Source organism: Watersipora subatra, chromosome 1, assembly GCF_963576615.1.
Source record: "Watersipora subatra chromosome 1, tzWatSuba1.1, whole genome shotgun sequence".
Classification (NCBI taxonomy): domain Eukaryota; kingdom Metazoa; phylum Bryozoa; class Gymnolaemata; order Cheilostomatida; family Watersiporidae; genus Watersipora; species Watersipora subatra.
Window position 1 is genome coordinate 59,601,448 of NC_088708.1, and position 16,625 is coordinate 59,618,072.

Here is a 16,625-nt window from a genome sequence, read left to right on the forward strand (position 1 = left end):
GTTTGGATGTCGGGGTCAGAATCGGCGAAATTATGAAACGCTATCATTTGTTGAGAGGCTAAGTATTGTTAAGTTAACTGATACCAGCCATTTATTGTTGTGATTATTATGTTATTTATTGGACAGTCAATTTATTTTCTGTGCCTCACCAGGAGAGCTGATCTTTGTAAAACCAACTTACCCCTCTTCTATAAGAATTTTAATGACCCGCATAGATTCTATAATTATCCAAGCCTAGCTGTTAAATGACACATTATCTCACAGTACTGATCCATGCATTGCAGGTAACTACGAAGAAGGTTTTGGAAAGGAGCGCCATAAGAACAAGTGGAATGGTCTCAACTCTAAGGCTAGTCCGGAAACAATTAGCAGTGTAACGAAATCAGCTAATTTGGCCGATTTGAGTGCAGAAACGACTAACGAAACTTCAGTTGGGGTGAAAGATGTTGAAGCAGTTAGTAAGGAACAAGGTAATAGCCCCCTTTAGGCTACCACAAGCTACGCTTCCTTTGATTTGCTAGACTATGCTCTTTACGACTGACTACTCTTTGTAGAATGTAGGATAGGAATGGTTCTGTGCAGTGATTTGCATTCATATCCAATTGAGTATGGTTAATATTCACTATTCGTGCAATCCTTCTCTCTTAGATGGAGTAACATAGTATTTAACGATTTTTCCTTGCATGCGCACTATTATGTGGCAATATCTTTAATTTTGGGTGTCGCAGTGATAATCGTTGATGTTAGAGGTTATTGCTTCTGTCACCAATGGGGTGTTAATCTTCTGTATTATCTGATCAAGTTCATTTGAGTTTAAGTGTTGACATTTTTGTGCTGGTCAGTTAATGTTAATAACAGATGTGGAGTTTTGCGATTTTGCTAGGCATTTTTTAATATGTCCCATCTGGTTTTTTGGTTCTTCAACAATTTTTATATATTTCTTTTAATACAGGAAATAAAGTATTTTCTTGTCATAAAATACATCTTTATTGTTTTAATACAGTTCTCTTTGTTTTTCCTTAAAGTTTATGTTAACATTACTCTTACTGATTAACCTGTTTTGTATGCATCATTGTTTTAGAACTCACTGAGTGTGTCATTAACGGCCAAGTTGCTTTAGAGCAACCTAAGGCATTGTGTCACACTATTGATGTTCCCGATAGTTTTACAGGCAAGTATTCTACCCCGCTTTGGTATATATGGGTGCTGCTACCTAGCAATCATACCTGGAGAACTTGATCCCTCTCCCCTATCCTTAATGCTTTTTGTTTTCTGGCTAATGGCTAGTACGCCATTTCCGCAACACCTGTTCACTCGCGTGTTGCTACTGTTAAATGCACTGTGCCTGATTGCAACACATTCATATACAGCTCAGTTGGGATTCTTCACGAGAGAACTTGCTGTTATTTCACCTTTTAGTTTTTTGTAGCTGTTCCGCAATAAAGCACAAATGTTGGTTTTATCAAATACTAACTCTCAAAGCTCAATAGAGATCTGCGATATCTTATTTCTGCTGACTGAGCGCTAATAGTTTGTCACTTGTAGTCATCGGCTGTTCTTGCGTGATTTTTATGTAATTTTCTATCAGACCTGATCAGACCTATGCTTTCTATGTTATTTCTGTCTTCTTAAAGTTTTCTACAGATTGGTATGTTTGGCTTCCTCTTCTAATGCTGATCTTCCATAGTTGGCAGATTATTAATAATGCTGATCTTCCATAGTTGGCAGATTATTAGTAATGCTGATCTTCCATAGTTGGCAGATTATTAGTAATGCTGATCTTCCATAGTTGGCAGATTATTAATAATGCTGATCTTCCATAGTTGGCAGATTATTAGTAATGCTGATCTTCCATAGTTGGCAGATTATTAATAATGCTGATCTTCCATAGTTGGCAGATTATTAGTAATGCTGATCTTCCATAGTTGGCAGATTATTAGTAATGCTGATCTTCCATAGTTGGCAGATTATTAATAATGCTGATCTTCCATAGTTGGCAGATTATTAGTAATGCTGATCTTCCATAGTTGGCAGATTATTAATAATGCTGATCTTCCATAGTTGGCAGATTATTAGTAATGCTGATCTTCCATAGTTGGCAGATTATTAATAATGCTGATCTTCCATAGTTGGCAGATTATTAATAATGCTGATCTTCCATAGTTGGCAGATTATTAGTAATGCTGATCTTCCATAGTTGGCAGATTATTAGTAATGCTGATCTTCCATAGTTGGCAGATTATTAATAATGCTGATCTTCCATAGTTGGCAGATTATTAGTAATGCTGATCTTCCATAGTTGTCAGATTGTTAGTAATGCTGATGAACTAAATCGAAAGAAGCATCAAAAGAGGATAATTAAGAGAAAGGCTATCGGATTGACTATATTACAAACTGCCATATGGTTGTACTTTAATATATGATTGGTCTATGTATTTAAAAGACTGCTAGTAGTGATAGGGTAGAGAGAATACAGAGCGGTTCATGATGTATCATCAGCTTTACTGCTAAATGTGGCAAACTATTATCCTTATAATTATTGCTGGTTTGTAATTTTCATAAACTTTACTAACTGCTTTGTTATTATGGATACAGTTTCAAAGCAATAGCTTCCATAATTGATGTTTTTACATGCTTGGCAGGAAGAATTACGGTAGTCATTGTAATTATGAGACTACAAAGTAATTTATTGTGTTTCTCATCATTTATACTTTATGGCATAAACACACCTTCGTTATTATTTCAAACCATACATCTATACGTATCAAACTTTATAGACACACTGTCTGCCATCAAAAATCTTCTCAAGAAATATCTATCGATTAGTGTATGTATGTATTTTATCCTATCCTATGTATTTTATCCTATCCCTTGCTGGACATAATGGCTCTCCAACTAGGTGTTAAGATGCTGCTGATGTTCCAAAAGCCACAAAGTTACTTTCATATAGCTGCATGTATACATATGCTCAATTATGTTCCAGGTTAAATCTGGTCAACTAATATAAACATAGTTTTAATTGGATTTTTGTCATCACGTACAGATACCATCATGTTACACCAAAACCAGGGCAGAAAAGCAAATATCAGTTGATATTTAATAATATTAATGTGTAGAACATCTTTAGCTTTTCATTGATGCGCATGTTGCCATAGATCATATTATAAATACGTGGCTAACTGAATTAAAAACACATAACTGTTTATTGTAAGTCATCTAATAATTATAATCACCTTTGTAGTTTGCTCCCATGTCTGCTACTGAACTTTTAGTCAGCTACCACTACCCTAGTTATCATCAGAATACTGACGCACGGTTCTGTCTTGTCTATGGGCTTCTGGTTTTATATTTAAGATCAACATAATATTTGAATTTAGTTATTCTAAACATATATTCATAGAGGATAGTCAGGTGAAAGAGGCTCATGGAAAGCCAGATAACAGGGTAAGCAGAGCCTTGGATGAAAATAGACTTGAGTTGCTGCTTATAGATGGCTAGCCATGTTACCAGAGTCTTGCACGCACTTTTTTGATTAGCTGCTGCCAAAACTTAAGTGTGGTGCGACTTGGTTTGTTTATGATAGGATTGTTCAGTGTTAAATATTTTCTTACATGTACATCGTAAGAGTTGCTCATTCACTAATTGATGTGTTGCTTAGACAGTTTTAGGAGGAGTATGATGTGCTTATATATGCGCCGCTCTTACGTGCCCAATATCTCCCTTTCTCAGAAATAGATTAAATATAGCCTGCTTGCGAGTGTGTCACTACGGTTATAACGTTGTTTCCCAAATAACTGCAAAATGGTAACAATGCTATTCCCCAGCTGATTGTATCTAGTGTCAATCTTGGACTAGACTACTATTTGCTAGTAAACAAGAGTACAAGCACCTTTTTCGCTGTCTTTGATTTAAATTATTAAGCTGTAATTTTAATGAGTGTGTATTTCAGGATATATTCATACTTGATTGGTTTGAATACTATGTTTGTAACCTGTTTGTGTTTCGAGGAAAGTATGATTGTTTAGAGTTGTCCTCTTTATAAAGAGGTTATATCCTTTCCTCAAAACTACATATATTAATTCAATCTTACCCTCTAACAACCTTTGCCTGATGATGTGAGAACATGTGGGAATGCATTGTGTCTATTAATTGATGACTCCATAGCATGTTGCAAGGATGGATGAAAGGTTTTATGGCATCCATATTGTACCTGCTCATTTAATGCGCTCGTTCTCATTGTTCATATGAGACCTGAGTTGGCGCCAAGTAAGCTCTATAAAGGTGTGCTTATAAATTAGCCTGACTGCTTGCTTTACATCTTGCTTTATGGTGTATTTGTATTTTGACCGACTTCAAAAGTAAAGCTTTGACACACATTAATAGCTACACACCCATTTATTATTACCAAAATTGCATTCGGCGCTTTGCTAGTTTTATAGCCTCATGCTTTGGATTGCTCAAACTACTACTTGCATGTTTTTCTTATCCAAGCTTTTAAAATAATTCCATGTTCCATTCCGAGACTTTACTTTTTTTGGTGCAGTTCATGTCTAAGCGTTAGAAGCTGATCTGCCCTATTCATTAAGCCTAGTTGAATGAACTGCGAAGGAAATAGCAACCTAGGTAAAGGTGAGAAGGGGTATAGCTAATTTAATGGTCATATTTCGCAAATATAGTTCTGCTCATTAGCTTCGGAGCAATGCAGTTAATAGTGGTCTGTAATGAATGCAAGGTTGCTGCTGTGAAAGGTCATCTGTAGGATATAAGTTCATTCGCTTACTAAGGCTTTGCCATTGAGCCAGCAACACCTCTTACAGTATTCTCATGTAATTTTCGACGACCAACCAGTTAGAAGTGATATTGTTTAACCATGTCAGATGATGACTATTATTCAGACGATACTGATTGTTCTGAGGAGGCTACACCAATATCCGTAGCGCAGAAGAAAAGTCTGCTGTTTGAAAGGACGGTAAGCCAAACAGAAAAGAAGAAGGAGCTACCAGGAAGATTAAAAATTTCAGCTCCTCAACCAAGCAGGTATGCTTGTGAATAGCCAGAAATCATTAGGCCTGACTCAGGCCTTGCTGTATTATACACTGGTGAAATACATTTTTGCGTACTAAATACACCTGTTGGCGTCGCGTCAGCAACGCGTTGTCGATGCATCATTTTTAAGCAAACATGTTGGTCGTGTCGATAGATATAAAACCAATGCATCTGTGATTGGCTCAAATGGTTGATTGTACAGCGTAATCTCTACTTACAAAAGACGACTGTCATCAGAGTTTTCAAGTTACGAGACGTCTTATGGTAGAAATGCTGCTTGAACTTGTAAAAAGTATTTCTAGATACGAAAGGCTGAAAGGCCTTTGATACTTTAGCTTCAATTTTCGCACCTTTTAAGTCTCGTGTGTACGACTGGGAATGCGTGCCTCACTCAGTTTCCTTACCTATTGAAAGTCAGTAGACAATGTACCGATATTTGATTTTATTCATTGCATAATTTGGAGTTATCGTATGCCGCGTGTATGATAGGACAACTTTTATTTCTAGTAATTCAAGTTTTGTATTTTTTGTATGATGACAGTTTTTAGTCTGTGCCGATATGTAATATTTTTATTTACTTTTCAAAACTATTTATTCTGAGCAAAACAAAACTAGGACAACAATACAACATCCACCTCTTCCACCTTCATCTAAGATAGCCTAATATTTTTTTGTGAAAAACAAACTTCACTCTCAATAGAATTATGACTCATTATCGCTGAGTTTATCAAATAAGCGCTACCAAGGAACTTAAATCTATTGAGAGTTCTTATTGAATATCTTTAGTACAATAGTGCAAAAGTCAGCTATGTTTAATATTACTTGAATTATAGTTTGCTTTTATCCTCGCTATTTATATATTGTTTAAACGAGTGCTGGGCACGGGTAATAAAACTCATCGAACTCGTGAGTTTATCTTCTCTCGAGTCTCGGGTAATAGAAACTTTGAGTATTTCGATCTTGCGGGTTTAGGTTTTGACTTGCGAGTTCAGGTTTTGGTACATGAATCCGTCGTGTAGAGTGAACAAAAACTCGGTCTATTGCGCCCTGCGCAATGAGCACTGTTCACCATTCCCCCTGTTAACGCTGCGAGGATGCATAATGGTCGATAGAAAATAGTAAAAATAATAAATTGAATAGAATTATAATTGCCTTGTAAATTTTAAGATAAGTTCGATGTTTGGGAATTTTAGACATGAAACTCGTATCAACAAACCTAATACTCGCGCCAAGCGTACATCTACCCGATACTCGGAAACTCGAACGACAGAGGCGGAGTCTAAACTCGTTGGCCAAGAAGTACTCGTGCCTAGCACTAGTTTCAACCATCGCAAGCAGATCCTTCCATTTTAAATCTTGACTAAAAATATGAAAACAGGGCATTTTTTTAGTTTTGTTATACTTGTAGATATGAAACATTGCGTAGGCAACAATAAAATTGCCATCGGAAATGTTTTACCGCCCTAAAGATTAATGACAGACTAGAGGAGGCAAATCCAAAAATTTATTTTGACGTTAATCAAAGTCTGAAAAGTTATAGCTGCATGATGTTTGTAAATTTTTTGCAATTGGAAGTCAATTTGTTGCAGTTACTACCGCAGCGATAATTATCAATAGCTCACCTAGATTGAGTTGAAGAAATTTGCGACAAAGTATGGACTAATTTAGATCGCCTGTTTGTTTTTACTCAAAAGAAACAAGAAGAACAGGATCAATTTTCTAACAATTCTAAATGCTTATTACGTTATAGAAATGCAGATGTTATTGACAAACCTCGCCCAGCTCCTAAAAAGCTGGCTATAAACTGGGCTGCACGAACGCAGGAACAGCAAGTAGACAGACAGAAAATAAAGGAACCAGTGAGTGTTTATCAAACAGCTCTTTTTGTTATGTAACCAGTTTTAACAGTTAAATATTGGTTATGTATGTACTTTTATTACCTCACTCATACCCCTTCTATCAGACCATGATGACCTACTTTTGTCCAATTGACATTGTTTTTCTAAGTGTGGCAAGCATTTAGTTAACAGTAAATAATTTCTAAAGATCACAGCCATTGTGAAAGTCAAAGCAAAATTGAACAAATGTATCTGTTCATGGCATATCTGTGCATGCTAAAAATCTATTTTATGGTACTAAAATTATTTATTTTTCCTTGCAGGACTCTATCATGATAGTTAGAGTAGATACTAGAGCTAGTATTTATTATTGCCCGCTTAATATAAACCCTTTTCAGAATTTAATGTTTGTTCGATTGTTTGTACCAGATGTTAATGTTGTCTGCTAGCTCTATCCTTGAAACCACTAGCTATAGCTCAGAATTTTTTTAATTCTTCGTTTACACTGTCCAATGCTCAGTTACTCTTCACGCCACACTTGCTAAGGAACTGATGAAGCTCCCTAATGAAATCATCCCTAATGACCCTGAGTATTCTGCTTAGTGAATTGTCTTCATTAGTTTCTACCATAGAGTTATCTCCCCCTAGAGTGATAACTACCCTAGCGTTTCCGGTGCCATCAAGGAGCGTTTAGGCCACGCCCATTTTTTGTGCTAGTCACTCGTGGTGATTGACAGAACAATAACATCAGCCATGAGAATGATCATTAATTTGCACAGTTAAGATAGTAATTAATGCTCATATTAAAGAAATGATGATTATAGTTTATTACTCTGATATATGCTTATTATTTAAAGCAATTCAACATCTACCAGGGATCGCTAAACATATTATGGAAATGTTTACTTTTTCCTATCCATTTCCATCAATGATATGCGACCCCCCACAGCCCCATACAACAATGATATACAGCCAATGATATACAGCCCCCTGTATATTATTGTTTCCATAAACATAAATATTTCCATAATTTTAGGGAGATGGATATGGAAATTTTATTTAAGAAATATGGAAATTTTATTTTAGAAATATGGAAATTTTATTTTAGAAATATGGAAATGTTATTGAAATGGAAATAATATGGAAATGTTATTGAAATGGAAGTAATATGGAAATGGAAATAATATAGAAATGAAGTAGGGAAATGTTATGGAAATGGAAATAATATGGAAATGAATTATGAAAATGTTATGGAAATGGAATTATATGGAAATGAATTATGGAAATTTTATGGAAATGGAATTAATATGGAAATAAATTATGGAAATTTTATGGAATTGATATGGAAATGAATTATGGAAATGGAAATTGTGACATACACCTAATCCCTGATATCTACTTGACTTGCAAAGGCACTGAATAGATAGTGTTAAGTGAGTTAATGCAATCAGTTACTCATAGATGAGATAGATAGTCATACTGAGGTTGTATTGCATTGGTGTGATGGGAAGCTAATTGACTGCCATCAACTATGAGCTGTACTACCCGAGTTGCCCGAGTAATAAAAAAGTCTGGACAGAAAATTTATTTTTATATAACATTTACCATTCTAACTTTTAAATTTCATATCATGAGAAAATATTTTTAAGCAGTTCAAATGAATTAAGAGTAAAAAGAAAACAACTGTAAAGGTTTTCAAGCTTTTTCAAACAACTACAACTTTTAAATTTCATATCATGAAAGAAGTGTTTTGTTGAAATAAATTAGGAAAAAAAACTGTAAATGTGTTTAAATGTAAAATAATTAGCAAGTAATGGCTAAATATAATCTGTTTAGCTATGATTACAATGAAAAATTATTTAATAAATAAGGTAATAAAAAAGTCTATTTTATTTTTATATAATTATAATTTAGTATAATTAAGTATGTTATAATTTATTTTTATTTAACATATAACAACATTTGCCACTTTAACTTTCAAACTACATATTATGAGAAGTGTTTTGTGTAATTGAAATAAATGAAGAGAAGAGAGGGAATAAGAACAACTGTAAATGTTTTCAAGCTTTTTCAAACAACTACAACTTGTAAATTTCATATCATGAAAGAAGTTTTTTGTTGACATGAATTAGCAAGAAAAATGAAACTGCAAATGTGTTTAAATGTAAATGTGAAATAATTAGCAAGTGATGGCTAAATATAATCTGTTTAGCTATGATTACAATAAAAAATTATTTAATAAATAAAGTAATAAAAAAGTCTTTTTTATTTTTAAATAATTACAATTTAGTATGATTAGGTATAATTTATTTTTATCTAACATATAGCAACATTTGCCATTCTAACTTTCAAACTTTTTGCTTGCTTACATCAAGCAAAGATGTCCACTAACTAGTGGACATCTTTGCTTTAAGCTAGTCTATGTATTTGATTGATATGTATTGAAATCTAATATTACATGCAAGGGCTGTTTGTGAACTGTGGTGTCAATGAATCACTCTATCACCATACAATGTCAATACTTTCAGTTGATGGCAGTTGATTAGCTTCCCATCACATCAATGTAATACAACCCCAGTATGATTATCTATCTTATCTATGAGTAACCAATGATATACAGCCCCCCATGTGTGGGGGCTGTATATCATTGGAGTAACTGATTGCATTAACTCACTTACTTAACACTGTCTATTCAGTGCCCTTGCAATGCATGTAGGTATTGAATTGCTTTAAATAATAAGCATATATTAGAGTAATAAACTATAATCAACATTTCTTTAATAAGAGCAATAATTACTATCTTAACTGTGGAAATTCATGATCATTCTCATGGCTGATGTTATCGTTTTGTCAATCACTGCGAGTGACTAGCACAAAAAAGGGGCGTGGCCTAAACGCTCCTTGTTGGCACCGGAAACGCTCGTGTTGTTGATGGCACAGTTATCACTCTAGGGGGAGATAACTCTATGGTTTCTACTGACTCATGGCCATTATCTGGCTCTTATTACCTTAGCGGAGATAGGCTACTGTAGGTTTTCGTATATCGCAATCGCTTTGTGCTTGTATGTAGCATAGCTCAGATATGTAAAGTGCTTGTTCTGTTTTATAATTAGGCATGGCTTGAGCTCGTCAGGCAAAAGAGGGCTGCTTACATAGTACGTGCAAAAGGCTTTGCTCAAGTTTTCGCTTTGTGCTATAAATTTGCTCATAGCGACGCTTCTGCTTGTTAGTTTTCTCTATTAGCACAAGAAATTTACTGACAATCAACTTCACAATCATCTTGTATTATACAGTAATTCATCACCATCACCGATTTAAAAAGTTAGATTTAATCATTGAAAATGTCACAATAATTTATTTGACATTTTATTTATCCAGTGCAAATCATCTGACATTTAAATAAACATTTGGTTGAATTCAAATATTGACTTATAATTTTTGCAGCAATATCTGTTTTTATAATTTGAATGTTTATGCGGGATGAGTTTGAAATTGTTCAAAATATTCATTGCTAGTTATAGCCTTACAATTGGGCTGTTATTACTTTACTGTTATTTAGTACATAGTTCGCTCATAGGCTAGATTCTGATTACTTCTCTGTCTCGTTTGTCATTGCTTCCACCGCTATGATTATGACTTGCTCTTCTCGCTAAGGAGTGGGTGAAAATAGTGAGGCGACGCCAATCTGTAAGTTACTTGTCAATCAATGTTTCCCACCTGCTGCCACTTGCTATTTGGTGATGGCAGCACCTGATATACACCTACTTACTAGCTTTGGGTTACGCTTGTTAAACTTTCTTCTCTTTAGCCATTGTGTGATTATAACTATCACTAAGGCTGAAATTTTTTACCAGTATATTTGCTTTGTGTGTTGGTGATGAGCGGTAAATGCAGTGGAATCCTAAGCTGTTAGCAGAGGTAATAAATATATATCAGTTTATGAGAAACTGTTGCATTTTAAATGGTGTTGATGCCAAGTTTTGAGACAAGCTCATGTGTACCTAGATCAAGTGAAGATGATCTGACAGAAAAATTTCTATGTTGATATTTGAAAGTCTCAAATTATGTCTAAGTGGCTGAGATCATAAGTTTAAATCTGTAATGAGTTAATGATATAGCAGTCAGTATGGTTACCAAACATGCAACTCCAGAATTACAAAAAGAACAGATGATTCTGTGTTAGTACATTTTGTTTTCACTTTATTGCAAGTATACTACCATGCCACTGAAGATTGCTTTTATTTAGATGAAACGCTTACACAGGGTTCCGGTATTAATACTGTAGGCCCTATATAGTATTTTTATTTGGTCATCAACATCGGGTATGTAACTTATATATGCTTTGCAAAACTTTGTGGTCATTCTTTGTAGCTTACCGATGCATCTAAAAAAGTGATTTAGTGCCATCTTTTTATAGTTAAAGTTTAATGACATGGGATCTGTGAAAAGCCAACTTGAGCATCCAGAAGAAAAACCCGTAAAAAAAAACGTTGAGGAGATAGAAGTTGTGTCGGGACTGGCTCGATCTAAGAAAGACATTTTCGAGAAACCACCAAAAAAATTATACGACTCTACACGTGCTAAAGAGCTGAAGGAATTAGAACTGGCAAGGTCGAAGGCAGCCTGTGCTGTCGAAAAAGATGAGGATTCAATTGAACCTGTGAGTGATGAAATTGATCGCTATCGTGAGCTGGAGGAATTTAAGAAGACTGCACCTACGACAAAGAATATTGCGCAGTTTGAAAAAGGGAATATAAACAATACTGCTGTTTCAGAGATAAGAAACATGCAAACAGTAGAACGTTCTAACGGTGATTTGAAAGATGTGAAACAAGTTTTTGAAGGTGCCGTTCAAGACACCACAAACCGAAATGAGGAAAAGATGCATGAACTGAATGAAGTCGGCCAAATAAGCGATGCCGAGACAAAACGATCTAAATTTGAGTCTGGTGAGGTTTGGCGACCAAGCGTTGTATCAGGAGCGATGAAGGAGCTCACCACATTGCAAAATACTGCTTCTGTTCGAAATAAACTAGAGAGTGGCGAGTTTATCCGTAAACAAGAACAAGAAGATTCAAGTGAGGAGTCGAGAAGTTTGAACGGAGAAGGGGATGAAAACCGACCTTCTCATGAGATGGCCTTGCAGGTATTTGTTGGTGTTAATAATCGTAGTCATATAAACTCCTTGTAGGTATGTGTTAGTATTAATAGTTATACAAACTCCTTGTAGGTATGTGTTAGTATTAATAGTTATACAAACTCCTTGTAGGTATGTGTTAGTATTAATAGTCATATAAACTCCTTGTAGGTATATGTTAATAGTAATAGCTATAAATTTTGTGAGAGTTTCTATACTTTCTGATTGCGCCACATTTCAGTAATTTATTCATCAGAAAACCGAGGTTAGAGATGAAGTGTTCAAATGCAGCACGACAAGCATTAAAGAACAATACAAGATTGCTGTGGCAGAAGGAAACAAGACAGTCACTTCCAAGCCAGTCATCATTAAGAAGGAAAAGGAACCGGTCGAGGCAGAAGATTATGAAGATTTTTCCGTTGTAAGAAATGTTCTTATCATAAACTATTTTTAATTTTGCACTGCTATTCGTGTAGGATCACTTGTACAGCTCAATGAGTATTGCATCGCGCCTTCTCTACATGGAAATATGTATATACAGACAATTTGCGTAAAAGACTGTTTCGGCTGTATAGTGTTTTGTATCCAGGATCACATATATATATACAAAGCCAAATATACAGCATTTGTTACACATGTTGTGTTACACCTGTTGTGTTACACATGCTCTGTTACACATGCTGTGTTACACATGTTGTGTTACACATGTTGTGTTACACCTGCTGTGTTACACATGCTCTGTTACACATGCTGTGTTACACATGTTGTGTTACACCTGCTGTGTTACACATGTTGTGTTACACATGTTGTCCTACACATGTTGTCCTGCATGTATAGTGTTACACATGTTGTCCTGCATGTATAGTGTTACACATGTATGGTTACATACTTTATCTTTAACTGCTGTTGCACGCGCTGTGTTGCATGTTTTTGCTTACATTGCCTGAGTTGGATACATACTGTGTTAGTCTGCTTTCACTTCATTTGCCCTGGTTTGTAATTGCAAAAAATGTAACTGGAGAAAAATTGATATTTTACCCAGAATGTGTGTTTTTGATGCACCCTAATTAAAATTAACAGTTGTCTGCTCGGGCTAATTAGACAGCAGCACTTAAATTACATCCTTCCATCTACAGTAGATAAACTCACGGACTATTGAAGAATAACACTTTATTTGAAATTGTCCAAAACAGAAATAAATGGTAAAGCTATAAAAATTCTCAGGCAAATATCTCTGCAATATTGCAAAATCAGGTTATATATTTGAGCTGTTTCAGGTGGTTTTTGATTTGTTACCGTGTTTGCTCACCTACTGCTTTATTTTTTTCAAGTATTTTTTAAACAATTTTCAAGAGTTCTCTGAAATATATTACGAGCAAACATAGAGAAGCTTGTTAGATTTAATAATAAAAACCAGTTTGTTTCCTAATGTTTTAAAGTTTTGTAATCTCCAAATTCTAGTGGCATTGTTCATAGGTGCTGTTAGAGAATCGATCTTACATCTTCAATCACTTTTCTGTCAAGTCTCATCGGATTCATTATCTTTACAGGCTTATAGACATACATGTAGCAGTGCAAAATAAAAAATAGTTAAAAATAAGAATCTTTCTTAAAACGGGAAAATCTTCATAGTCTTCAGCTTCATTCAGTTCCTTTTCCTTCCTAATGACTGGCATGGAAGTGACTGTCTTGTTTCCTTCTGCCACAGCAATCTTGTATTGTTCTTTAATGCTTGTCGTGCTGCATTTGAGCAGTTCATCTCTAACCTCGGTTTTCTGATGAATAAGTTACTGAAATACGATGCTTTTCAGAAAGTATAGAAACTCTCACAAAATTTATAGCTATTACTATTAACACATACCTAAAAGTAGTTTGTATAACTATTCATACTAACACATACACATTATCAAATCACGCTATGCATGGTGCACCCTCAGGATACAATTTTGGACGGATCAAAATTGTATCCTGAAGGTGCGCTGTGCATAGCGTGATTTAGGTAATTCCTATGGACCTCAGTTGATCTTACAAAACATCTTCATTTTTATTTTGCTGTTTAACAAGACATGCCGACCTTCCAAGAGGTCAACCACACAAATTAGCGTCTTAAATGTTTTACCTTAAGACGCTTATGTGGTTCCGGTGCTAGTTATATTTGTCGTTGATGTTTGTATTATATAACTACCATAGTAATTATATAATGCAAACATCTTCTGGTAAAAATTATCAAAATTTTATAAAAGTGCTTTACATATTAAAAATTAGTGACTAAATAGTATGTTAACTTTAGTAGCTATAATTACCTAAAGTAACTTTATTATATTTAGTGAATCTATTGGTTATGATCTGCATTAAAATGTAACGTTACAATGTGCTATGACAAGTACTACGTAACATAGAAAGTTCTTACCTTCTAGACAGACGTACGTATAACAAAACTTAAAATTCACTTCAAATATGTTTAGCTTATTAAATACACACACTTAAAGCTAAATTTTAGTATGTATTTTTAACTATTTTACTGAATTTCAACTTTTAATCACTAAAACTTCATCACTTATCAGTTTCTGTATTCGCTTTCATTATAAATTTTAGCAGGCCTGTCTAAAACATATTTTAATCTAATTCGGCAAGAAAACCCGAACGATGCTGCTTTCGTATTGAAGTACCCTAGGACACTTATATTTCGCTAGTATTTAGTTTCGTGAGTAGCATACAGAGTAAAATTTTGCTGCTACTTAATTTCGCAGCTCTGATGAGTTCGAAAATATAGTGATGTGAAAATAAATGCAGTAGAACAAACATAATTAGATTCAGGTCCAGTTCACTGGTAAGTTAAAAATTTTCAATTTGGGACTAATTTGTGAACTGCTGGTAGAAATGTGTAGGCGAGATCGATAATGCAATTTGATCGCTTGCTGCTATTTGTTTCTTGGACTATCAACGACATCTAGGTTCCTGCCGCCGTGACTGATATTAGATCTACTAAAGTGACTACCAATATATACTATCGTGACTACCAATATTAGATATCAAGTATTTATAACACGCAGTGGCCATGGCTATCTTATCTTAAAATACTTTGCCATGCTGCTCAGCCGGTGTATTAGCTATAATGAGTTTGGCAGAAATTGCCCAATGAGCCCAACCACACACGAAAATTACTTGCATTTCTAATATGACGATTTTATTGTGAATATCAATGAACAAAGGTATTTAATTTCACATTTTCGCTCATTTGTTATGATTGTTTAGTTTCGCTCATAAAATTTTCGCGAGAGGATGACTCCGCGAAAACGCGTAAGTTAGATGACACGAATACCTCAGTGTCCTAGGGTAGATTTTTAGCAAGTTAGTCGAAGTTGTCTGACCATTTAAGCTTCTGTATGAAGGGATCGCAACTCCAACTTTGCTTCTGGTTTTGAAGGAAAATTATTACCGTTTTACACACGAAAATTGCTGAACTGAGATAAATCGATCATCGTGTCTCTTTCAGGCGTTGTAAAAATATTTTGATCGAACAGCATTGCGGTGTCTTTGTTATTTTGATGTTCGTAATAAGCACACCGACTGCTGAATTTGAATTCGGGGGAAAATTTTGTTTAATTTAATAGTAAAATAAGATTCGTATGGTGAGGTGAAAAAATCATCATGTTCCACTTCGTAAGGTGAAAAAATTGTATATCAGGGTAATCATATCCTGAGGATGCACTGACATAGACTGACAAGGTTGATAGAGTTTATAACTAAAAAGAACAGTTTTCTCCTAAATACTTGAAGATGGGTACTTTAACAGTTTTGGTGGCATTGTTCATGTGTCTTGTTGGAGAGTCAACTCTAGATGTTTGATAGTTTTCTTGTTGATTTGGCTTTGCATGTCGTTTATATTTGCCTGTGTGCTCCGTCTGATTCATAGGAAACATCACCGCCACCTGAAGAAAACAAGTCAGATTGTGATATGTCATCAGGCAGTTCTTCTAGGAACTCTTTATGTGATGAAGAGGTAATCTGGTCGAAAGCTCTCACTTATGAAACCTAAACTATAGAAAACATTTACCATTGTTATACGGGATAATTGGGATCATGCAGCTTGACATCTGCCACTAATTGCGCCATGTTAAAGGAAAAATCTATAGCTCTATTTCAGTGCATACAGGCTAGTTGGTTCGGGTTGCTTAAAGTTTTACAGTTGCTCACATCTGATAGAATTTTTCATTCATTATTCATTTTGGCAGAGATCCACTAGCTAGAGATTCCGCAAGTGATCTATACAACAAAGTATTAATCTCATCCCAGCTAATATTTTACAAATGAATGGGGTTTATTTGTCATCATGCTTGTTGAGCAAATGATTAACAATCCTACACGGATCAAATTCTCTATAATTCAATATTCCTATTTTGCAGGCGGATTAATATCTATAACAATACTCTTTGATTTATTTTAAAAGGTTACTAGCAAATTTAACAGTACTTAGCATTTTTAATGGAGGACGCAGCCTCCAGTTAGGAAATTTAAAAATTTGGCCAATAGATCTTTTTTCATTCTATCTGCATGCAGTGTGTTTTGCCTGCATGCTAATTTTGCCATACCTGTTTATTGGA

At 34.8% G+C, this 16,625-nt stretch overlaps 1 protein-coding gene across 6 annotated transcripts in view; it reads left to right on the forward strand.

Annotated features, from left to right (window-relative positions):
* The window catches only part of LOC137392937 (LIM domain and actin-binding protein 1-like), a 51,343-nt gene that overhangs the window by 13,996 nt on the left and 20,722 nt on the right, over positions 1-16,625 (forward strand). For 2 of the 6 annotated variants that reach the window (XM_068079328.1, XM_068079303.1), the window contains exons 5-12: positions 285-470; positions 1,082-1,171; positions 4,896-5,037; positions 6,797-6,905; positions 9,998-10,039; positions 11,302-12,030; positions 12,278-12,442; positions 15,938-16,024. In XM_068079328.1, coding sequence (XP_067935429.1) covers positions 285-470; positions 1,082-1,171; positions 4,896-5,037; positions 6,797-6,905; positions 9,998-10,039; positions 11,302-12,030; positions 12,278-12,442; positions 15,938-16,024 — 1,550 coding nt within the window. Of the gene's footprint in view, positions 1-284; positions 471-1,081; positions 1,172-4,895; positions 5,038-6,796; positions 6,906-9,997; positions 10,040-10,538; positions 10,572-11,301; positions 12,031-12,277; positions 12,443-15,937; positions 16,025-16,625 lie in introns of all 6 variants that reach the window. The other 4 variants (XM_068079309.1, XM_068079319.1, XM_068079335.1 and 1 more) reach the window with 4 other exon arrangements.